At 34.9% G+C, this 25427-nt stretch overlaps 1 protein-coding gene across 1 annotated transcript; it reads right to left on the bottom strand.

Annotated features, from left to right (window-relative positions):
• Window positions 1-25193, bottom strand: LOC147066817 (uncharacterized). Its single transcript, XM_085954263.1, has 8 exons — window positions 24954-25193; window positions 23889-23955; window positions 23603-23839; window positions 18998-19328; window positions 15748-15983; window positions 5771-7103; window positions 4236-4499; window positions 1-1579 (listed from the first exon to the last, which is right to left on the bottom strand). The coding sequence occupies exons 3-8, from the start codon at window positions 23812-23814 to the stop codon at window positions 1019-1021; spliced, it is 2937 nt and encodes a 978-aa protein (XP_085810389.1). The 5' UTR covers window positions 23815-23839; window positions 23889-23955; window positions 24954-25193; the 3' UTR covers window positions 1-1018.
• Between the last annotated feature and the right edge of the window lie 234 nt (window positions 25194-25427).

Raw genomic sequence — 25427 nt, forward strand, 5'->3', positions numbered from 1 at the left:
CATTTAAATTTAATGTTAATAACTGTTAATATTTTCTTATACCTATTGGCAGGTTAAGTGGATTATATGTAAATTGTACGTAAAACATTTGCACAAACCGTGGCACAGTTCGCCGTGAGCTTCCTTATCGGAAAGAGATGACCGTATACTAGACAGTCTCCAATTTTATTAGATTCAATATGAATATTAATTCAATTTTCATAGCTGGATTTGACAAAATTCATGAATTAAAAAATGAAAACCTAACAATATTACCTAAAAAATAATCCAATATATCGGCTATTTTCAAAATTTGTTTGTTGCTGGCTTCCTGTAAAGTGTATACCGACAAGAACCGTGTTTTACTTAGACATGAATTTTATGTCAGTACTATACAACCCAAAGAGGTTAGACGGCCATATATTTCCGATACAATATTTCACGGTGAAGTGTGATACGGCGAACTGCGTACGTAAAAGTTTCCGGACACGGGTTAAGGGACATGAGTAATTCATGACCATACATTAAAAATGTTGATATGCAAGTAAAAGCTATGATAATTGTTATTCAAGCTATGATAATAATAATATTAGGTCGCATCAAATTCAACCATTTTCAAAGAGTCATAATCTTTGAAACATAATATGAATATTTTTCTCACTAAGAAAACATCTATAAGTCCTAAACTAAACCCTGGTGATGCAAGTATATTGTATCAGTACCTACCATCTTACATCCAAGTTCACCCAGCAAAACAGTATGGCCGGCAGAATAGATTCTCATGAACAATTTTCATGAACAGAAATCATAAGTTTAGTATGTCACACGGTTCTAAACCGCATACGGGTTCAGTCCATGGATGGCCTCGTAATTTGAATCCAATTGCATACGATTAGAGTCAAATAAGACCTGCGCCCTCAGATCGACGTAGATTGAGAATATAATTATTGTTTTCCACGAATTGACTCTCCTGTTAATAATAAAGTTCCTGCGCATGTAATAGTATGATAAATTTAATAATAAAACCTTGCAATTTTTATTAACACGGCCTGGTTAAACCGTGCTCTAACAGTTTATTATTATTGATTAACTTCTTAATACGTTTTGCAATATAAGTTGCAATATTTCCTGGAATTTGTTTTTGCACCAGTAGTTCAGTTATCTGCACGTTAGTGTGTTCTTGGAAGACATACAGATCTATATCATTAGTAAATTTGTTCAATCCCATCCATTTAGGCAAACATTCAGGAAACTGAATGTTATCAAATAAAATCAAAAGACGCATGCGCTCAAGAAGTCTTTGAATTTTCCAATTACTTTCCAGATTGGTCGTATCAATGATGGCAAGCGCCAAAATTAAATTCATAATTACTACGGCGACACATGTTATGAACAACATAAAGACAATCCTTGCAACTATGAAAATTAAATCGAAAGGCTTGCCACCAAACATGGCTAAATAGTCGAACTCTGCGGTCGCCATGACAGCGATTTTTATGATGGAATCAGTCCACGATTCAAACGGTTCACTTCCTTGAAACAGAATCCGAAAGGCAAACGCAAATCCTATGATCGGAAAGCAGCCGAAGAGTAATATTATCTGAAAATTGAAAACATATTGTTTTGAATAACATTTTGATGATTGCTTTTAGAAAATACGCCAAAAGCCTTCCATTATAATATATACTTACATAAAATTCAATTCGTCAGTACATTTAGATAAGAGAATATTAATAAGCACTCACTTCTGTGATCATACTTTCGACATTGCAGAGTTATTAGATCGAAGGTGATCATTTCAATTTTTGACAACATTTTTTTGGATTATAAAAAAACATAATAGGTATTGATAGGTATGGGTTTACGTAGGGTGTTGATTTATACTTTTCCACTTATTAAAAACGCGGATTCAGGGACATTAAGTATTACGTAAGTATATTTCACTTGACAAGTAACAATTAATTATTATTAACCTTTGTAAACGCACGCTTTGGCGCAAAAAGGTGGCAAATCGTATTTAGAGGTGACGTTCAAGGCTCAAGGATAGGTTTTGGTTACCGACTGACCGTACCTACTCTCGATCCTTCGTCCGCCCAGAAACAGATAACGGTAACTTTCTTTTTCTTTGTTTCGCTGTGCATCCTGGTCTGGTCTTGACTCATTTACAATTACAATAATATCATTATATTCCCAACTCTGTCGATTGGAGGATTTTTGATGGGGGATTTAAGCATTATGATATTTGGTATCAGTATGTACATATATATTCTTTATACTTTACAACCGGCATGGCCTCCACATCCTAAAGCGGGCCCAAAGATCAGGATCTATGGCGGGGCCCCCTACTTATCGCTTAAAGCCAGTATGATTTTCTATAGTAGTGTTCTTCAAGTGGTTTTTGCGGAACTCCAGGGTTAAGAATATTTCGTGTATTTTTAGTGATGTTTAATTAAATAAATACAGTAGTTGTATTGAGTTGTCAGCACTCAGCATATTCTTATGAAGCACTGATCGCAACCTCCTTTTGATGTAGCCAAGTAACATGCAACCCTTCTCCATATTGGATAAATAGCCATTTTAAGTCAAGAAACACACTTAAAATACTTATAAAGACAATTACACCACACAGCCACAACTTTTTAAATGTTAATAATCATTAAGAAAAATAGCACCGCAGGCGACTTTTTTACTATTCGAAAAAAAATGTGGTATATGTTTTTCTCATTTGACAACCCACCACGCCGGGCTCCTTCTAAGCCTGGGCCCACAGGTTAGAGCCCTGTCAGCCCCCCTCCCTTGTGGGGGCCATGACAACCGGGCATTAGGCCCAATTACAGTAATGTAGTGAATCATTATTTAGTTAGTAAAATAAGTGAAACAATCATAAGCACCCAAAAAATCACATAAATATTTATTGTGACCTCACCTCATCAATCGAACCTGGAGTTCCTAATGAAAGGCCAGCGCCTTAAGCACTGGACTAACTCGGTCGTAATCGAGCGCATCGTAAGACCCTATGTTTCATGTGAAGCATCAGTTGTAGTTTTCATCTCAGGAGTATATCCAGGACTGATGACGCCACTCTCGCGAAAGAGCTTTGACTGAGTTTACAGTGACTTAATTTAATAAAAAGTGCCCATGGGGCCTATCTGCAATTTGCAGTTTTGGTTCAATGAAACAATGCGTAGGTATGCCTGACAAAGTATAGCGTGCACTATATTTATGTCGAATCATAATCCTCCAGATAATCTTGCCATTATACACAGTGACAAGGATTTGTGTGTATACGCAACCGTATAATTGTATTAGTAAAAGCCAAGCACTTGATTGGTTTATTCACGTACGCCGTATAATTGTATTAGTGAATTCCAAGCACGTGATTGGTTTACTCACGTTTTAATTCAAAAAAATCTATTCCAAAGGTTAGGTGGAGGATACTCTATTTATTGTGATTGAATGCCATAGATTTTTTTAAATAAAATTATCTTATTATTATTTTTTTGGATAAAACTTAATTCATAAACAATAATATTATTATGCGCAAAGGTTTTAGGCTACGCCTTTAAAGCCTACCGTATTGCATAGATTACGGTAGATGCGCTGAGGTCACGTGAGATAAAGTCCATACAAAAAAATCAGCATTCGTCGCCGAATAATCCGATACAATAAATAGTTAAAGACAGATGGTACTGTGCTATATTTTTTAAAATTTTACTGTATATATACAGTACAATACATTACATTCCTACATATTATACGACATATGTCGTTAAGCAAATTAAATTATTGTTATATAATATAAAATAATATGTAGTCGTTCAAATTTATTTTTCGAATGTAGGCTTCAAATAATAATCGCTTAGTATAGTCTTCGTCACTGGTCTACCCCCACTCTTCGCCACTTCTTATTACTGTCATCAAGGCTCCACGAACAACGCGTTATTGTTTTAAATTTAAATGATATACGGCTATCTATTCCGGGAAGACAGCTCATGGTAAACTGTGCTACGGCGAAAAATAATATATACCTACTTACAATGTACATTGTAACCACCAAATATATTTCAATCAACAAAATAATGTATGCAATCTCATATTTCTGAACCGAAAAATTACGATTTTCGATTGACAAGTAGTGGTCATGGCCTGTGGGCGACGAGGATGTTGATTTTATTAGATGTGTATGTGAGTGCCTGTGATTATTTATGAGTCAATCACAAAAACATAAACAAAAAAACACATGTTTACATACTTACTTTGAAAAAGCTGCGTACGGCCAAAATAAAAGTTTGGATATAGAATCCTCCAACAATTATTGATATCTGAATGGCGAAATGGACCCATATCCAAAGAATAGTGACTGCTGAAAGTGCTCGAGAGAAATCTGGATGGCTGTCCATGGATATGCGATGGTTCAACAATAAAACCACACACAGAATTAGCGATACCAGCTTAGCAAACCATTCCATATCCAACGTGTACTCTTTGATATCACGGATTTTCATTGTAATTGCAACCTCCTGAAATGATGAAAAAGGGCCCACATACCCAATGTAGGTCAAAATGGAGATTTTATGGTATTTTCAGAGTATAACCCTGGAAATTCCTTAAACGTTGTAGATAATCTATTTATATAATTTTGAAGCTTTATTATCCTTTATATTTATTTTAAACATTTGATGACTGCATAAAGTATTTTTATTACATAAAATAGTGTTCTTTTAAACCTCTCGATCTAATGTTTTAGAATATAGTCATATTTCAGTATATCCATGTGCAGTGGTGTTAAGATTTTTTAGATTTATTAATTTTTAAACGCATTTACAAAACCATTAGTAAAATTAATGTTAAGGCTATACTTCAGTTGAGGCATGGTCTTTTTAGATCGTCGCTAGGCGATGCGCGGATTGTGAAAATGACGCGTGACGAACGAAATATAATTTGTCATAAAAATCCAACATGCGTCCATTTAATGTTATGTTTATTGTTATATTACTAATAATAATAGTATATTCATTGATATGTTTCCTTTTTTAAGTACATACGTAAAGTTTTTTAGTCATCTTTACACGATTTAAGAATATTTTCATCCGACACCATGACAAAACAAATTGTCGTGCGGACACCTCGACTGTCAGTCTCCGATTGGCGACTAGTGAGAAATTTCGTCGCACCTACTGTTGAAAATTATTTGCCGTTTCACTGAAGTACGCTCTTAACATTACATTGTGAAATATTTACGATAAAAAAATATATTTTATAATCTCTGTAATCCCAAATTTGACAAGATTTAGACATTTTATTATTCAAAAAATGGGCACGATTAACACATTTGAAGATAATTCTAAAGATACTGAAATGTGATAAACATCATACGAATACTGATTGTTTTATAATAATTATTGACCTAAGAAAAAGGAAGTATTTTTTTGAAATACGCCATTTCTATTGGCATTTCCCAGTGGTTAAGCTACAACATACGGCCGTAGCCATAAATTGACAAACGATAAATGAAGTAGGGAGTAAGATCATGTTAACGAGCGTGTTTGAACATGTATCTAACCGAATAAAAATCGTTTTTTAAACAGACCTATAAACTTATCTAAAGAATGGATGGGGGAGCCTCTGTCGAAAACTACCCAATCAAGACGCGCAACTGGACAGCATCTGACATTCAAATGATGCTTTCAAAACGGCGTCCGTTCATATAATAGTTCGTAGTTCCATTTTTGACCGTTCTTTAGATAAGTTTGTAGGACTTTATCTTTCTTATAAGTTTATTTTTACTCACCATGGCAACGATGACAGTGACATTCATCCATAAACAAATGTCCCAACCGATGGATACTGTATAGTTATCGTAGATGCGTATTATGAAACAAGTTGTCAAGAACATCAGTAGAAAGTGTAAAAAAACCATTCCAGCGAAAACAAATCTTAGTCTATGCCATTCGAAATGTAAGAAACTTTCAACAAACGGATGTAGCAAAAGTCGATCAAATTTTGCACCGTGCCCATATATGTAATTAATATTTGCCATTCTTCCTTTGAGATAAGTTTCTTTTTGTAACCATTCATAATAAGAAATTCTAATTTTAATCTGTCCAGTAATGCTGTCACGTGAATATGCAATTAATTGCGAATCGAATATTTGTTCTAATGTTTCCACTGCTTGAGGCTTACAGAAAATGTTGTAATAAAAATTAGAACGTGACAGAATTTCGCGATGCTTATAATTATTATCGACATCGTACTTTTTACGAACTATATTGTTACAAAATTCACGTAGGATATTTGAACTGTTTTCCTCGCGATAAGTTTTATTGAGCATATAGGAAACTCTATGAGAATTATTGTTAATAGCAATTTCACATGCTTTCTTGTAGTATTCAATTGGTGGTGTGCTCATATTATCAAAACAAGATTCTTTCAAAAATTTAAAACATTTCCAACAATCATTTTGAATGGCAACAATCATATGATTTTCATTCGCTATATATTTATTTTTTGTATGTTCAGAATACCCTTTAAATTCTTTTAGAATTTGGTGATTGCAGAGTACGTTTTTCGGTAAAATAAAGTTTTCTATAGGGCATTTATCTGAGTTTTCTAGAGTGTAAAAACCACTTTTATCATGAGGTATTTCGTCATCCCAATTTTTCACTGTTTCAATATCATCAACGGGATTATAAGCCCATCTTGTAAAGTCTTTCAAATACTTTGTACCAAATTTATATGCCAAATGCAGTACGGTATCTCCGTTTTCATAAAGTGGGTTCAAACTGAAATTTTTCTTTGCGAGACATCTTATAATGACGGAAACACCAGAGAACCAATCGTTTTGAATCGAAAATTTTAAAGCAGCGTGTAGCGTATTTTCTTCTATGTCATTCGCTTCGCTAAAGAGTCTCAAGGAGTTTAATTCTCCTTGTCGTATACAGCAATGGATTGCCGTCTTATTTGTTGGGAATCCAGCGTTCAATAAGAGATTAATCGACACATCTTCAGCCAGTATGGCGGTCAAATTGTAAATCGACTTGCTGTTGTCGCGTGAAGTGCAAATTTTGTGGGGATGTGTCCATATATTAATATGACCTGTGACAACTTTAATTGTTTCTCTTAACCTGAAATATTCAAACATATTTTAATTAATGAGTTATTAATCATATTAGCCATATAACCCGTAAAGAAGATGAATTCGTAAAATTGGACAGGTAGAGCTCCATCTAGATCAGCAGTGAGGAACCTATGGCACTCGTGCCATGTTTGACATGAGGGGAAGTTCTGTTGGCAATTATTATTGTAGAACCATGTAAAAACTCAATCACTGGGACGCAGAACATCCCAATAGACGTACCTAAGACCTGAAAAACGTGGCATTTTTGTCGGGTAAAAAACACTTTTGTTTTAATTTTTCCGAAGATGAAAAAAAATACTCCCGACTTTCATTATGCATAGATTTTTTTTGTAAGTAAGAACTAAATAAGTAATGCTCATTGCAAGGGGGAAAATTCCTTGGCCCGGCACCCTTTGTTATAATTTAATATTTAGTTTTTTGGTACCTATAGGCAGATGAATCAAATCAAGAGTATCTACTAAAACAAAATCAACCCTTTCCCATAAAACGACCTAATTCACCACCAAAAATCTATAATAACGTATCAAAATATCTAAATGATATAAAATCGTACTATTGTATCCCGACATCCCACAAGTTTACAACCACTGGCCCAAGAATAAATATCAATTCCGAAACTGTACGCCGCGCAGTTAACACATACATAGTGTTGTCTCACAAAATTTTTGTTTTGTTTTATTATTTCTTTGAAACAAAATGGCTGAAATTACTGAATTAACGAATATTATAATCAAACAAAGTGCCCTCATAGAAAAACTTATGAATAAAGTGGAGGGAATTGAGGAATTCCTCAAAATAAATTCATTTAAATTAAATAAATCAACTCCCAGTGACTCAAATAGAGTAAATACAGTGTGTACTTCGCCAGCAATTACGTCCGCCGTAATTAGTGATAATACGGTGAAACCAATTAGTACAGCAAGTTCGAAAACGACTGTTGAAACGCGAGCGCAAAGTAAGCGCCGAGCATCGACGAAACAACAAATCGATGCAAATTCAAAAAATGCCGCGTTAGAACAATTGCGTCCTGGAAAAGAAAATTATCCTGCACTCGGGGTTATCCCAGCAGTCGCCCCAGAAGAGGACTCCTCATCGTCACCTGAGGCCTCACAACCGAAACCAGCTGAAGATTTACCTACGCCTAGGATTGTTGATGGATGGGCCACCGTCGCACGGAAGCGGCGTGTTGCGGTTCGGGGAAACCTCGCTGGACGAACAAAAACTGTTGTGAAGCAGTATCACATCTGCCCGCTTCACAGAGATACAACAACGGCTGATGTTTTAACCTATTTAAATAAGTTATGTACCGCTGATTTCACAGTCGTGAAAATCAAATCAAGGGGGGACTATGCATCCTTCAAGGTAGGTATCCCTTCTGATGTCACGGACACTGTTTTGAAGGCGGATAACTGGCCACGTCATTCATTCATAAAAGAATGGGTGTCGAGAGTGGAAACTCCACGGTTGCCGGTTAGCTGACTTCGGAACAGTCACCGTTCAGATAAACTGTTTTTTTACTATCAGAATGTTCGCGGCTTGAAGACAAAATCTGTGGATTTTTTGAACGGCGTATTAGCTGACGACTATGACGTCATAGCGTTAACTGAAACGTGGTTTAATGGCAGTGTTTTCAGTCGTGAATATTTTGGTAGTGATTATGCTGTCTTTAGAAGGGATCGAGACTCCGGAACAGGCCTCAGGCAGGGAGGAGGCTGCCTCCTGGGAGTTAGAAATATGGAAGGGTTGCAGGCCGAACGTTTTCGTATTTTGGAGACTTCTAACGAGGACCTTTGGGTTAAACTAACCTGTAACGAAGAAACTGTCTACGTTTGTGTCGTGTATTTTCCTCCAGCAAGTGAAGTGGAGGCGTATAAACTTTTTGTTGAAAAAATGTTATCTAGTAACGTCGTATTTGGGGATAAGAGGGTTATTGTGATGGGAGATTTTAACCTAAACTCAGCGCGCAGCGGTGAAAGGGTCAAGAGTGAACTGGAATTTCTGTGTGCTGTTTTTGGATTTTCCCAGTACAATGATATTCTTAACTCTAAAGGTGGACTTCTGGATAGGATTTTCAGTAACGCTATTTTATCAATTTCGAGATGTACATTACCTTTGATACGAGAGGATGTGTACCACCCTACATTGGTTTTTTTACACGTATTTCATGCGATTCGCCCGCTGCGAACGGAAATTCCCTCACACGGAGCTAACTGGTGTGGGGGATGGAAGTTTGATGGTGGAAATTTCAAGCTGCTTTACTCTTTAATGAGTGAAGTAGATTGGAGTGAGTTGCGTGAGATTTTTGATGTGAATGAGGCGGTACAATACTTTTATAATGTTGTATATAATGTGTTTAATAAATGTTTTTCAAGGAAGTCACTATGTCGAGGTGGAAGACGATATCCGAAGTGGTTTTCACGGGAAATTATTAAAGACATTAGAGTCAAACACTACTATCATACAGCTTGGAAGGCTAAACATGGTCAGCATGACTATGAAATGTTTGGCCTTTATCGTATGAGAGTGAGACAAGCTGTTCGGCTGGCCTATCGAACATATATGGAATCGGTAAGGGATTGCATTCGCGAAAATCCTAAATCGTTTTGGGATTATATAAAATCATTAAGAAAGGATGGTGGATTTGCCAATTCGATGACTTGGAAGGGCAAAGAGGTGACTGGACATGGAATGGCAGAAGCATTTGCTGGTCATTTCAGGTCCGTCTACGCAAGTAGTATTCCGAATCTGGATGTCGCCTCAACGTCAAGAAAACGATCGTGCGGTGCCCAATCCGTTGACATCTTCCCAATTTATGAAGGTGACGTGTTTCGATTTATTAAAAAACTTAAGAATACGCGCTCTTTGGGACCGGATAACGTCCCTACATTTTTTTTAAAAGGGTGTGTTGATTTTGTCAAAGGCCCACTTGCATATATATATAATCTTACAATGGAGACAGGTATCTTTCCGGAATTATGGAAGATGTCGAAGGTGACTCCAATTCATAAGAGTGGTACAGAGTCGTCAGTAGAAAACTACAGGCCGGTAGCTGTTCTCTCTGCACCAGCAAAAGTTCTGGAGATGATCATGCACAGCATGATTTCTCCAAAAATTGAGTCATTTATAATGAATGAACAGCATGGATTTAGAGCAGGCCGATCAACGGAAACCAACCTGATGGTATTCACTGATTATGTGTCGTCAGTACTAGATAGAGGCAGCCAGGTTGACTGTTCTTACAATGATTTCTCGAAGGCATTTGACAGAGTCGATCACGATATTCTAATGGAAAAACTCCAACTTATTGGATTGTCGGATCGATTTTTAAAGCTATTCGGGAGTTATTTTAGGAACCGTCAACAATACGTTTCGTACGGCCTTTATCAGTCACAGACCTTTTACACATTTTCTGGTGTCCCCCAGGGCTCAAACTTAGGGCCATTGCTGTTCACGATTTTTATAAATGACATAGCATTGGTAATTAAAAGTGCTATGTTTTTGTTGTTTGCTGACGACTTGAAACTCTTCATGGAAGTCGTCACCTTGGACGATTGTCGTCAACTTCAACTTGATATAGATAATATATTAGATTGGGGCAGGCGTAACAAACTGGACTTCAATATTGATAAATGCAATGTTTTATCGTTTACTAAAGCCTCACGAGTATTGTTTTTCCAGTACTCGATGCATGGCAGAGTTCTCTCGCGAATAGCATCTGTAAGAGATCTTGGAATTACATTTGACGGTAAACTGACGTTTAGTGGTCATATAGATACCATTTGTAAAAAGGCGCTAAAGATGTTGGGCTTTGTCTTGCGTACTTCCCGGGTCTTTTCGGATGTTACGGTATTAAAAATTCTCTATAACTCCTTAGTTAGAAGCAGACTTGAGAGTGGGTCTATCGTTTGGGCCCCGCATCAGTTGAAGTACGGCCTTATGGTGGAGAGAGTCCAAAAGAAATTTTTACGACTCCTTTACTTTCGGTTGTATGGATATTATCCGTGGCTCTATCCGACTGATTTTCTCTTAGGGATGCTTACATACTGTAGCTTAAAATTTAGAAGGGATCTTTATTTAGCTACATATTTTTTCAGACTTATACGCGGCGTAAATGTGAACTCTGCCATTCTTGGTGGTATTGGCTTGTGTGTCTCTGATAATTACCTTAGGAATCGAGGGCATGCGTTGTTTGTTCTCCCACGGTGCAGAACTAACCTGCCATTAGTAATGCCAATTGGGAGGGCAGTAACCATGCTTAATGAAATCGCTTCGGATATTGATATATTCCACTTACGTGAGGGTGAATTTAGGTGGACGTTGTTTTATAAGTTTTTAAGATAGGGTTTATCAAAGTTCACTCTGTGTGCTTCCATCTACTTTTATTTTGTTACTTATTTAATTTATTTTCTTATTTTATTACTTTTTCTCTGTATTTTTATTTTTTTTTAATTATTAACACTTATTTTATGTCATGTCGTGAACGCTTTGAATTTATAATTTGTTATGTTCATTATATGTAAAATAAATAAATTTGATTTGATTTGATTTGAATCATTTAAAAACTATTTGCACGCTGTCCCTTTCGGGTTTGACGTGACAAAATATGCTTGCCCATGAGTACAAGCATCCTGCAAGGCTAGCATCAGGGAACTCAGAAATAATGGGAACTGAAATACCTAAGGGATAAGGAGAAGCACGCAAGCGATTCCGAGTGCATACGGGATAAACTTAAACAAGTGTCAAGAATACGTCATACGTCGAATACTGAAAACTGCCCTAGGTTTATGCGTTAACGCTCATTTAATATTGGTGTATTGAACGTTGCAACAAACACTATTGCATATCCATAATGTGTGGTTCATTTTCTTATGACACTCACACATTCAAAGCCCTGCATCAAAATGTAGTGTATCGGGGTATACAGTGACGTCCCTAGACAAAATGCCGCCCCTAGGCAGCGCCAAATTGCCGCTTCTATTTTTTCAACAGTATTTTTAATCATCCCATCATGACTCCAATACCTAAAAAAACCGTTGTATGAATTAATTAACTAACATAGATTAAATAAATACGCAGAAGTCCGGTTACAAGATAAAAAGAACTTTTTATATGTAACGTTTTTAAATTTTCTGTTGAATCATATAAACTTGACTTGACTAGCTTAAACGATCAAAAAAATTGTACTTGATAGAAACAATACTGAAACGTCATTTTGACATTTCATATTGATTTCCATAGTAACGCACGTATATATTAATGTATACACGTATATATAATATAATTTAGTTGCTAGGACCCCAGACCCCCAGCAACCAATAATAGTGGATAAGTGGATTGGATTACGGATTTTTTCCGAAATAACTTTTCATACAAAACAGAATTAAATGAATTCAATTATACTTAAAGATGGCTAAAAGTATTTAAAAATGCATTGGCATCGTGTTCTGATATATTTTAAAAGTTTCAAATCTCTAGCTAGTCGGGAAGTTAGTTAAAAATCGATTGCAAGTACCGGATAAACAACCACCGGACAAATAAGAATACGACCTAATAAAAACGTTGTAAAATAGGAACTACGTAGGTATCCTTCTTGATTTATTTCAATGGACCATTGTGACTATGCGTTATTACTGTTATTTTAATGTCCTCGAAAATTTTATGTTTTCATTTAGCTTTTTTCAGTATAACATAATATTGTGTTTATTTACAGAGAGAAATGTGAAAGCAGGTCTAAAAACAGCGTGAGGTTATACAAAAATTAGAGATACTCAACCAGTGAACTAATTTTTTAATGGTAAAATATTTTCGTTATTACTAAGTCAAGTAGCTATTTCTATATATACCAAATGATTCTCCTTGATTTGCCGCTCTTCGAGTAGCTGCGCTCCTAATGGCTCGATGACATTGAGCTACTTTACAAGCTACAAGCCAGCGAATTTACAATCTACTTGTAAACTCGCCCAGTGTCTTCATCGATTTAGCTAACACAAGCAGATTGTAAACAATCAAAGTTGAAAGCCGGGCTACTTTACACGCTACACGCTGGCGTGTGGGCCGATAATGCGTCTGCGCAGTATATTGATGGTAGAGACCTCCCGGTAAAAAAAAACTAACTACTCAATACGTCCTGTCAAAATAGTACCAAAAATGACTCGCTAGCTTGTTGGCTTCTGAGCGAGTGGAAAGTTTTGTGTGTCATCATCACAATTGCATTAGCTGACTCGCCCGCTTTTAAGCTCGCCGACAAGCATATTGTAAAGTAGGTCAATGTCATCGACGCACAAGCGACTCTCAATCTGCCAACCTCCACGGGACGTCACTGGGGATATAGCTTATCGGAATTCTATTTATTAATCTGTTCTGTGGTATAATCCTCGAAAACAAGTTCGCAACCCGAGAAACAACGCAAGTCTTCCGTTAGTTTGCCAAGACGTGACAAAGGATTCTAGAACAATAATTACCAACCGCTCTTTGCATCTTGCTTTCATTTCAGAAATTTTAGGGTTTTTAATATGTTTAGAGTTAGTTGTTGGAAATTCAGCCCGGCAAGGGAATTCCACCGGACAGTTGTCCTTCCTACGAGACGTCAAAATTTCCGCGCTAAATCCGCATTCGCATGTAATGAAGACAAGGAATGATTCGACTTTTTTTAAATGTACCCCTGAATGTCACTAAATAATAAATAGTAAATAATTAAACAACCCGAAAAGGTGATCAGTGCAATTTAATAATGGTTACATGTTAATTTTTTACCGTGGCACAGTTCGCCGTGAGCTTTCTTATCGAAAAGAGATGACCGTATACTACACGGTCTCCAATTTTATTAAATTCAATATGAACATTAATTCAATTTTCATAGCTGATTTTGGCAAAATTCTTGAATTCAAAAATGAAAACCCAACCTAACAAATAATCTAGTATACCTATGGGCTATTTTCAAAATTTATTTGCTGCTGGCTTCTTGTAAAGTGTAAACCGATAAGAACCGTGTTTTATTTAGACATGAATTTGCTATACGACCCAAAGCGGTTGGACGGTCTTTAAAATACGACCATATATTTCTGATACAACATTTCACGGTGAAGTGTGTTTTTTTATTATTATTATTATTTGTTTCTATATTAAACAACACCACAACAGGCCGTGAAGCCCCATAATAGTGGTAAAACTCCCAGGCTTGAGGAATTTACATATTAGATTATGTAAATATATTTTGACCTCACTGGGAATCGAGCCCAGACATCCGAAACTATAATGTTATCCCATCTTCACTATAATAAATTCCCCCCCCCCCTATAATCTAAATTTAACTATAATAATCAGGATTTACCACTTCTGTGTAATTGTATATTTTTATGTATTAAACAAGTCTCCGAGAACTACTTTTTTAAATATTCCATATTATACTTGTCACATTAATCTCTGTGTTTTTTTCTATATTTCATACTGTAACCTGACACAATGTTGTTCACCTATGCCTCTCCTCATGGCCCCCACAAATGGGGGGGCTGACAGGGCTCTAGCCTGGGGGCTCGGGCTCAGGAAGGGCCTGGCGTGGCGAATCGACCAGATAAGTGATTTAAACACACATAAAAAGTTCTCTCGAATATTTATCTTCTATTTATCTTTTATCTAGCTATTTATCTTCAGTATTAGTATTATTTTAAATTATGTGATGTACGATACAATGTTTGATTGTGTATCGATACTCGACAACTCCATAATTCAAATAGATGAATTGAAATATACAAAAAACACTAAATATAGGTACACATTAATTTTACCGCGTACACCATTTGGAAAACGCTACTGTAGAGCGTCACACTACCTTTATCTTTAGCGATAGGTAGGGGGCCCTTCAAAGATCTTAGCTTGGGGGCCCGCTTCAGGATGTGGGGACCATGTCTCTCCTATACTAAAACCCCTGAAATGAATTACTCCCTACCATCAACTCTAAGGCGGCTCTCGTGGTGCAGGGCGTAAAGCGCTTGCCTTCCACCCGAGAGTTCCTGGGTTCGATTCCCGGTTAGGACATACAATAATTATGTGTTTTTCTCAAAGCCTGGGTGTTTGTGATTGTTACTAACAACCACCTTGTACGACAAAGCAAGGACATGGTTATTAATAATTCTAAAAAAAACCCCATCAACTCTAAGTTTTTCAGCCCACCCGAGTATCACTTATCACAGATATTCTATTGATTTTAGCGGGAGGGGGGGGGTAGAATTTGAAGTTCCGCTACTGCCTTGCGTTGCCGCTGAATGTCTAAAGTGGTGAAGGGTGCCTGTTGAAGATAATGTAGGCTAGTGTAGATAACTGAATTTTAAGTCTTAAGACAGCCATATTTACAGCACCTACTTGAATTTGAATTTTATTGACGTTAGTTTATCTTTGCTTTACATTTCTAATATATTTTTGTCTTTCATTCAAATATGTATTTTGAAATCGTAATCGTGCCTACCCATTGATACAATGAGTAGAGATATCCTTTATGTTAGAAACTTATAACTTTTATGATTACCCTGTCCACATATTGTAAAGTCTTTGTCGATAATGATAACTCCATTATTAGAATAAACAGCGCTTTTAATTATACTGGAATATTATAACATAATAAAATAAATACATACCTGTATCGTAAGTCGTCAGATAATATTTGCGTGGATACACATGAACCACAACAATCCACTGTAAATGAGCAGACACGGTCGTGTTGAGGGTCTGTGTCAACATTTTCGCACGTGCATAATCTTGCACCTGCTTCCAGCAAACAACTTGCGCATTCAAAGTTTAGCATAGATAGAGCATATTGTAATGCTGTGTGTTCGCGTGTGTTAGAACGTTGTTTGAAGATTGGGTTCATTAGCTACAAATAATAATAATTAACATTTTAATAATATTACTCTATATAGGTAATGAGTAGGGATTCCAATCCTGGGATCCCGAAACCCGGAATCCCGGGATCCCGAGCTATTTTCGATACCTATGAATCCCGGGATTGATAAACATAATCCCGAAACTTTCGGGATTGATTTTTTTATCAATTTTTATGGAAAATAAAATAAAAACGAAAATATAACAGACAAAATACTTTTAATAACAAATAACTACATTAGAAATAAACTGAGTTTGAATGAAGTTTGATTTATACCCATGTGTAAGTTGCCGATTCATTTTATTTTTTCACATAAATTAATAAAAATGAGAAAGATTGGAAAAACAATGCTTCGCACTATCAACAAAGTAATTCCACCATGATTTCATACGTTTTACGGCAGTTTTATATTTGGCTGACTAATTAGATTTATGAAGCGGAAAGGCCATAAGTACACGATGATTTGCTTTACTATTTTAAATCTCGCTAACCCATTCATTAAGCCTTTACTATCACAAATAGCAATCTCATATTAAATTCATATTATTATTTATATTACAACATTATTTACTCCATTAAACTTATGTATGTCCAAGATTGAACGTATACAATATTAACAATAAATATCTTAAATAGTATAAATTATACTAGATTAAATTTGACCGATTTTATCAATGTTATTTGTAAATATAAAAATTTTATATTAACAATGTAAAAAATGCCAAACCCGGGACCAGTCCCGGGATCCCGGGATTGTCAAATTGTAATCCCGGGATCAGAATTTTGGCTCGGGATTGGATTCCCTAGTAATGAGTAGGGAGCGGATTTATATGCAACAAAATACATGATTATACGCATGCACGTATGCACTTACAATCATTAAAATATGCACTGAAACCGAAAAAATATGCAGTTAAAAATTTATATTTTTTTATGAAATAAATTGTAAATACTCACTTCACCCAATATTACTGATATAAAATCGAATAACAAATTAATATACTTAATCAATATAAGTAATATAATAACAAAAAAACACAAATAATCAATATAAAGTTAATTACAATTTTCAAAAAGTTTATTTACAAATAAAAATAATTGAATAATAAATGCAATGTAAACTAAACACCACTTAAAAAACAAAAACGACACACTTAACTTTTCCTAAATATTATTTGCTGTTTTTTGTCCGAAAAAAGTTAAAATATTTTTTTTCAATGTCGGATGTACAAATCGGTCTGTATTTTGTTTATATGCGGAAAACGACCTCCAACGTCCACAGAGGTGATTGGTCAAAATTTAAATAAAGGTGCCCGAGTTGACTTTTTTTATAAATCCACAATTCGGGGGTGCATCTAACTATCTACCTACATATTTTAGTTATATTTCGATAAGATAATTTAAAAAAACTAAAATTATAAATGCTAAAGCCCTAAAATATACATTTATTTATGAAATATTCACCAATGTCTCAAATATGCTCTAACGTCTCAAATATGCATTTATATGCACAATAAAATTTTATTTTTCGATTCTGTGTCTTTCAAAACGGATTTCTGCGCATTTCTCGTAGCTGTGCATACACCCTAACAAAACATGCACTAGCATAATATAAATCCTTAGTATCCTAGTAATGAGTAGCGAATCTCTAATTCAGAATACGACCAGAGACAAAGAGAATGATTCGAAAAACTATTTTAATTGCATGTTTTGTTTGAAATAGGTAGTAGAAAAAGAAACAATAAAAAACAGTAGATTATGAATCTATAGACAATATGAGACTAAAATGGAATGGGGTGGCATTAAAATTCGTCTTCGAACGCCACTGTCCTAAAAGACATCATAATAATATGTATGCGCGTCTACAGAGGGTGGGCAACGTAATTTTTCATTTCTACTTTTATTTTATTGGTATTTTATATATATTTTTTAAAAATAATGTCTGATAAAATGTTGATTTTTATAATAGAGGTTTTATCTGTAAGTAATCTACTTAAAGAGGACGTTCTGCATATTATGCATAGCATTCGTTTTCAGTATGAGCTAGTGCCGCCATTTTGGAAAATTATCTACGCAATACACAGTTTTAATTACAGAAAGGCCCTCCTCCCACGGCGCAACTGAAATCTGGTGGAACTGGTTGGTGATGGTACTCATAAACTGACCAATGTGATGATTCGCACACGGCGCTACTGAAACCACTTGAAATAATAATCACATAACCTCATACTGTCAAACTGGACCATCAGCTGTTTTGTACAAAAACCAACAACACGCACGCTGCCGCGTTTATTTGAATAAAATTAGGTTATTTCAATTTTGCTTGTCTTGTACTTTTGACGTCTTGGGTTGTAAATGGTTTTTATAGCATGACACTTGTTCGCAGTGCTACCAATTTTGGTAAGAAAATACGATTTTTCACCGAATCTAATGATGTTGGTACCACTGTTTTACGGTGACTAGAAACTTGAGAGACCGCGCGACTAGCATGTCGCATCTCTTCGCGACCGTTTTGAAGCCGAGAGATTTCAGTCTCGCCGTCAGCGAGCCGCCATTGAAATACATTAGCTAGATACTGGCTGGAATTTTAGTTTCAGTTCCGACGGACATAAGTTGCGCCGTGGGAGGATGGCCATGTTTTAACATAACCTCCACATAGATAATTTCAAAATTTAAATTCAACATTTTATTATTCTTACCATAGAAGTAGATTGTATCCGTTGCGGTATTTTCTTCAACTTTTATTTGAAATATTTTTCGATACGCTTAACCGTTAATGAGATATAGCTGAAAAACTGAAAATCGTTCGCCATTTTCCAAGATGGCGGCCGTAGCACATCATGTACGAGTGTTGATTTTTGGTATGCCGTTACGGGGCACAAACACTGAATGAATTATTTCCTGAATGAACTGGTTGAATTATATCCATTTAAAGCGAATAATAAAAAAAATCCAATATACTCAGGGAACTCAGAAATAATCTGTTCTGTGAATATACTAGTTACCTCGTAATGCGGAATGGTAGTGCCCATGTCGTACCACGAGGGGTCAGACTTGCTGATTTTCTCATGTCCAGTGTTAATGAATGCCGCTTTCTTGTTGGTATCATCTTTATAATGGTTGATCAGTATTTGTAGACAATTGGTGTGCCCCTTCCAGGCAGCAATGTGAAGTGGAGTATTACCAAGATAATTTCGTCTAAAGGGATCGGCTCCATGGTGAAGAAGTAGTTTAAGGATCTGATCATTATCTAAAGCTGCTGCCAGATGGCAGGCGGAGGCCAACGCGTATTTGTAACGACACGTAGCATTCGGAGATGCCCCGTTTGCAAGACACCTGGAAATTAAAATTAACTATAAAGGTCCTGCACTTGTAATTGAAATATCACGTTGTTTGACTAATGTACACTGAGAAATCTCAGGATTAGTTTGGTATCATTAAACACTTAACTATAATCACGTACGTCGCCTACCACTAAAGGGCGGCACTTACCACAGAGCGGAAAATCAAAGAGTTATGCCGGCGCTCCATTGGCACGCAAGTCAGACGATTTACAGTCTTCGGATTTTTTTTTCGCGTGGAGCACCCCAGATCTGCGGACTTTTTAATCCGCAGACCAGGCTCGTTGGATTTCAAACATGTTTGATATTTTACTCTCCGAGTTGCCAGACTTCGTCCGTCGATCACTATGTAAATTCGACTTAACATTAATACGCGATCATTCGGACCGAAAAAAAATCTGTAATTGTTTTCAACATGTTTATTAATAATATGTTAATTTACACATTAGAAAATAAGAGATTTACTTATTATCTTTTTATTTGTATTTATGAAATTCATAAAATAAAACGTAAAACCTGTGTTGTTTTCACTGCTATATTATTTTATGCAAGTCTACATAAATATCACAAAATTCTAGGATTATCGGAAGACATTACGATAATCGCAACTTTTGACAGCTCGACTTTTTTATTCGTATGTTGAGCATAGACAAATCGGACGATTTATTGTCCTCGGACTTTTTGCTCGCCAATGGAGCGCTGGCTTTAGGGCGAATTATACAAATATTATTTATGTTCTGTCTTATCCTTATTTCACACTATACAGCTTTAACCGTACGGAAAAAAATCCGAATTGGCAAAAAGTTCACGCTCTTTTCACACTACATAATATAATATGGTTTATGCGTCTTCCTCGCAAGCTCAGTTTGTGGTTGAATGTTGTGCTGTTTAGCACATGTGGTCATCTGGTATTGTAAAAATTACACTGTAAAGCAGCTTTATGTTTATACTATTATATTATTTTGTATATTATTATGAGCAATCATTAAATTTATTTAAATACACATCCTTAAAATATATTTGGATTAAAATAATCTTATAAAGCCTACATTGCGTAACTATAGAAAGTAATTTTATTTACACTTCAATATGAATATAAAATAACTCTTAACAATGTCACAAGTGCTAGGCAGAAGAATAATAATTATGATTTTTTTTACCTATTTAGATACAAGAATTATATTTTTGCGGAAAAGTTTTATTTATTACAACGTTTTTCTTAGGTCGTATTCTTATTTGTCCGGTGCAAATCTTGCAATCGATTTTTAACTAACTTCCCGACTAGCTAGATATTTGAAACTTGTAGAATATATCAGAACACGATGCCAATGCATTTTTTAATACTTTTAGCGATCTTTAAGTAGAATTGGATTCATTTTTAGTTAATTCTGTTTTGTATGAAAAGTTATTTCGATGCCATTATTGTTTGCTTGGGGGTCCTTGCAACTAAATTATTAATAATATATACGTGCGTTACTATGGAAATCAATATGGAATGACATTTCATTATTCAGTATTTCTATCAAGTACATTTTTTTTGATCGTTTAAGCTAGTCAAGTCAAGTTTATATGATTCAACAGAAAATTTAAAAACGTTGAATATAAAAAGTTCTTTTTATCTTGTAATTATTATGCTCTGCCACTGACCCACCACCAAATAAAACGTATATAATGTTATAACAAATGACAACCAGACACCTATTAGTCATGTTTATAGTCTATATTTTTGTAGTAATTAGTGAGGAAAAATGCATTTATTTCTTGTTAAAACTCATAGTACACCAATGTGCCTATTTCAGATTTAAATAGTTTTGAAGAGTACCTAATAATTGTGATTTGTAATATATCGATTAGAAGTATTAAACGATATTATAATTATTATGTGGTAGATGGACTGCATGACATGAAGAAGTATGGTGACGGATAAGAAACGCGTTTTTAAAAGTGATATTACATGTAATTATGTCGAGTTTTATAAGATCGTGTTGGATTCACATTGAATTCGGGACTCTAAAATTCGAAGTGAAAGTGCTAAAAAATTAACAAACTGTCCTTTAAAAAATTAAATGGTGCGTTTTCCATAATGTTTTAGGATAATAATTTAAGGGGATTATCAATACGTACCAAAACGCAAGTTTTGACCACTACTCAGAAAAGTCGAAAAATGGCGTAAGTCGAAAAAATCTTAAAATCATGCATTTTATAAATAATTTATGCTAGTTTCTTGCTAGTTAGATAGGTGAAAATAAAATGGACCTACATAAGTAAGAAAGCATTGATTGACGAAGTGGTTTTATTTTGCAAACCCAAGCAGCATTTACACCAAGCAAAAGATTTGGAGTTTAGTATATCTTTAGACACATTAAAACCTGGCATAGATTTTTCTAGTTGGGATTTATACGACCGATCTGGCATTTTTCCAATAAAGCACAGTATCGTCCAGGCTAAAAAATTGTTGTGGCAGGTAATCCTCATTTTTTAATATTTCTGCAAGACTTTTGATACAATTCATATCTTTCTCCGAATCTGCAATGACAGCCTCACCTGGTACTTTGATGTTGTGTAGTTTATTACGGGCGTTAAATTTTTAAAACATTTGTGGCTTTCAGTGAATGAATGAGTATCAACACTATCATCATTTCTACACTTTATGCCTTCAAAAAGATTCAAAGCTTTCTACTGTACGAGTAAAAAGCTTATTGTAATAATTTGTTGTTGCTGCCTAACCTAACCAATATTTTTTTTCATTTCTTCTTTTAATATTCCTCTTTTCTTGCTAATTATCGTAGATTGCATTAGGTACTATTTTTTTTACATAATCCATATACTTATTATAACACACTATTTTATGTAAACACAAGCGCAGAGAAACAAATTGCAACAAAAAAACGTATTTTAAAAAATAACGTAAGTCGAGGACGTATTGTCCAAGTTCCATGCGGTGATGATTATTGAAGACAAATTAAATTGCCATAACTTTGCCATTTTTAATATCATAAATAAAATAGTAAGGTACTACCTATGGGATAGAATTCTTGTGAATAGATGTGCGAATGAGACTGTATCTCAATACAGATAATTTAGGGATAGCTATAATTTTTTATTCCGACAATTGCATGGGAAAAAATAAAAATAAGATACTACCACTTATAAGTATGTATTTCAGTACATGGCGTATAACATTTAAATATCCCAAGTATTACCCGAAATTAGGTACTTATCTGTGTCTCATACCCAAAATGAGGATGATTCCATGCATGCGGCAATTGAACGACAGAAGAACAGGCAGTTGAAATTCGGTACGATTTATAAATCTGTATATTATCAAAAAAAATATGCCGCAGAAATTTTCAAGGCAGGTAGGGGATTAGTTAGGTAGATTTGTTAGATCTGAGTAGAGTTGGGTATTTCCTGAGAAAATCTCAATCTCGAGATTCGGGATTTCCAGAAAAGAATTCTCGAGAATTCTCGAGATTATATTGAAAAATTTAAAAAAAAAACTGTAGAAATCCCAAAATCAGTATATGAACAGGCAAATTCCAAAAATATATGATTTTTTTATTTATGTAAGAAGACAAACAAATATAATTCAAAACATTACTTATTAAAATGGAATTTCAAAAAACACAGACTGTCAATGGCTGCGTCTGACAATCGTGTAAGTATGCTTTTGAGACACAAAATTCCCTGATATTGAAAAATTGCGCTCATTTTGAGTCGACTTTGGCTTAATTGTGTAAAATGCCCCGATCAGTCTTTGAACGTTTTGTGTTTTCTGTCCACTTTTTTCATATACTGCGTGACACACTCGAACTAAAATTTTGTTAATTTATTTCGATTTTTAAAAAATCGTTTTTTTTCAATTAATATTTATTAATAAAGAAATCCTGAATCTCGAGAATCTTTTCTCGAGATTCAGGATGGAAAATCTCGAAAAATTCTCGAGAATTCCCGTCGGAAAATTCCCGAAACCCAACTTTACATCTGAGTAAATTGAAAGTAATTCATGATGTATATCACAATTATGATTTTAATGGCCTCGTACCAGGATTATCGCATATTGACAACGCTAGGGGTGAGCTTGAATTTTTGATGACAATAAAATAATATCATTTTTCATCTTTTCTTTGATTTCTGTCGTACTTCCACTAAACAAATAGATATTTTATTTATTTATGGCCCACCACAACATTACTGCCCTCGTCGCAGCCATATTAAGCACAATACTTCTTTTGAATGTATATTTATTTATTTTATAAAGGTACTTACTTTTTTGAGAGTACAATATCGTTTACCAGCACACTGTTCAATAGGTCCGTATTGGCAATTGCTCTATCCAAAATTTCTTTGCTGGATGACTCTTCCGCTTCTGATTGTTTATTTCCAACCTCAAAGTCAGACTGTTTGTCAATATTAATTGTAATGTGTGTTGTTGGACTTGATTTTGCGGAGTCATCCGTCATTGGCGATAGCTCTCCCATCTTTATATTGTGGATAATATTGTTGCTTGCAATCTTTGAATATGCCATGACTCGTTGTTATACTGGCAGAAGACGTTAAGTCAAAAATCGGGTGTTTTCAGTTATGAATGCAGATGGATAGATTTTAACACGCTCTATCGTCTGAAAAAACAAGCTTAGCCATATTCCATGTCATGTTTACGTAATAATTTGAAGTAGTCATAATGTGAATTAAGTCAATTTTCCCACCTCAATTTCATTCGGTAATACTCTTCCTGAACCATAAGGCAAAATCATGCAAACTTTTAGATATTTTATTGATAATAAGAATATTTTTTATCGATTCTGCTTTGGTTAACAGGGCTTAATGAATTAAAAAAACAAACCAACACCATCTATAATAATATGTACTCTAAATTCAACAAAGACAAATAAATATGACTGAAAAAGTGAGCACTATTTTTTTGTCCTATCACCCATAGTATACCTAAACTATTATGTTTCGGTTTAGATAGGGTCTAATTGAATTTTAAAAACTAACCAACACCGTCTACAAATTTTATTCTTAATTCAATGAAAACAAATAAGACTGGTTGACAAAGTTTAGTGTGCACTATTTATGTTGAATCTTAACAGCCTACTTCCACCCCTCGCCACTGCCATTTTAGGCTTCCACGCAGTGAAGGTTTGTATTAACAGTTTTTTTTTTATTTAACGAGAAATGGATGTTAGCCACTTGCTCAAAAAAAACTATTAGGTCCATACTCTTGTTCCAAAAACAAAAATGTAATTTTTCCAGACGTAGGATTCGAACCTGGGACCCACGACATTATAAGCCTGCCGCGTAACCGCTCGGCCATCACGGGCGTAATCAAAAATCTGTTAATAAAACTTCCACTTTGTGGAGGCCCATATTATGATCTTCTTAAGATCGGACATGATTAAAATTAAATTTAAATAATAATACTTCACAAATTCTCGAGATTCTCATAGATTATTTCTCACGAAATGAAAATTTGCGAAATATCAGAAAAATTATTTTTCGATAAATCCCAAGATAAAATTTCTCGACAACACCATCTAGATGAACCGATGACATTGGTGAGATATTAATAAACGAATGCAGTGATCATTATAAATTATAATTTAAGCTTACTTACCACAACAGTTAATTAATTGATTGCATCGTATTATCACATCACATTAAAAAAGTAAAAATTGGCACGATTATAAAAATACTTTAATTATTACTCTAAATAAGTGTTCAATAAAAATGATTCAATAAATTCTTCCAAATAAAATTTAGCTGAAGTTGGTTCGATTCATGATATTATTTAGTATGCAATGGAAAAATGATTCGCAAACTAATTTAGCATGGTGGATCAGTGACCATTATCATTAAACTAAACCGAACATGTGTATATTATCTCATCACTTTTTGCCAAAAGTGTAGTGGTGTTAATCCGATATTAAAAAATGCGATAACTGGTTGTCTGTATTGGTTTTCATAACAAAATACAATAGAGGAAGTGGTGGTATTATGGCCCCCTGCGGGTAAATCGCCCTCCTCCATGATTTTGATATGTATGACAATACCATGTAGCGGTAATTAAGGCGATGTATTTACCTACCAG

The sequence above is a fragment of the Rhyacophila brunnea genome, unplaced genomic scaffold (assembly GCF_057557595.1).
Source record: "Rhyacophila brunnea isolate RB1 unplaced genomic scaffold, BYU_Rbru_1.0 scaffold_4, whole genome shotgun sequence".
Lineage (NCBI taxonomy): Eukaryota > Metazoa > Arthropoda > Insecta > Trichoptera > Rhyacophilidae > Rhyacophila > Rhyacophila brunnea.

What these genes read in the sequence shown, in the direction of transcription:
- LOC147066817 (XM_085954263.1), bottom strand. Translation starts at nt 23,814, where the DNA reads ATGGGAGAGCTATCGCCAATGACGGATGACTCCGCAAAATCAAGTCCA. An exon ending in CTACCATTCCGCATTACGAG is followed by an intron (nt 15,984 to 18,997) that starts GTAACTAGTATA and finishes TATTATTTGTAG; the next exon opens with CTAATGAACCCAATCTTCAA. An exon ending in TCACTGTCATCGTTGCCATG is followed by an intron (nt 4,500 to 5,770) that starts GTGAGTAAAAAT and finishes TCATCATTTCAG; the next exon opens with GAGGTTGCAATTACAATGAA.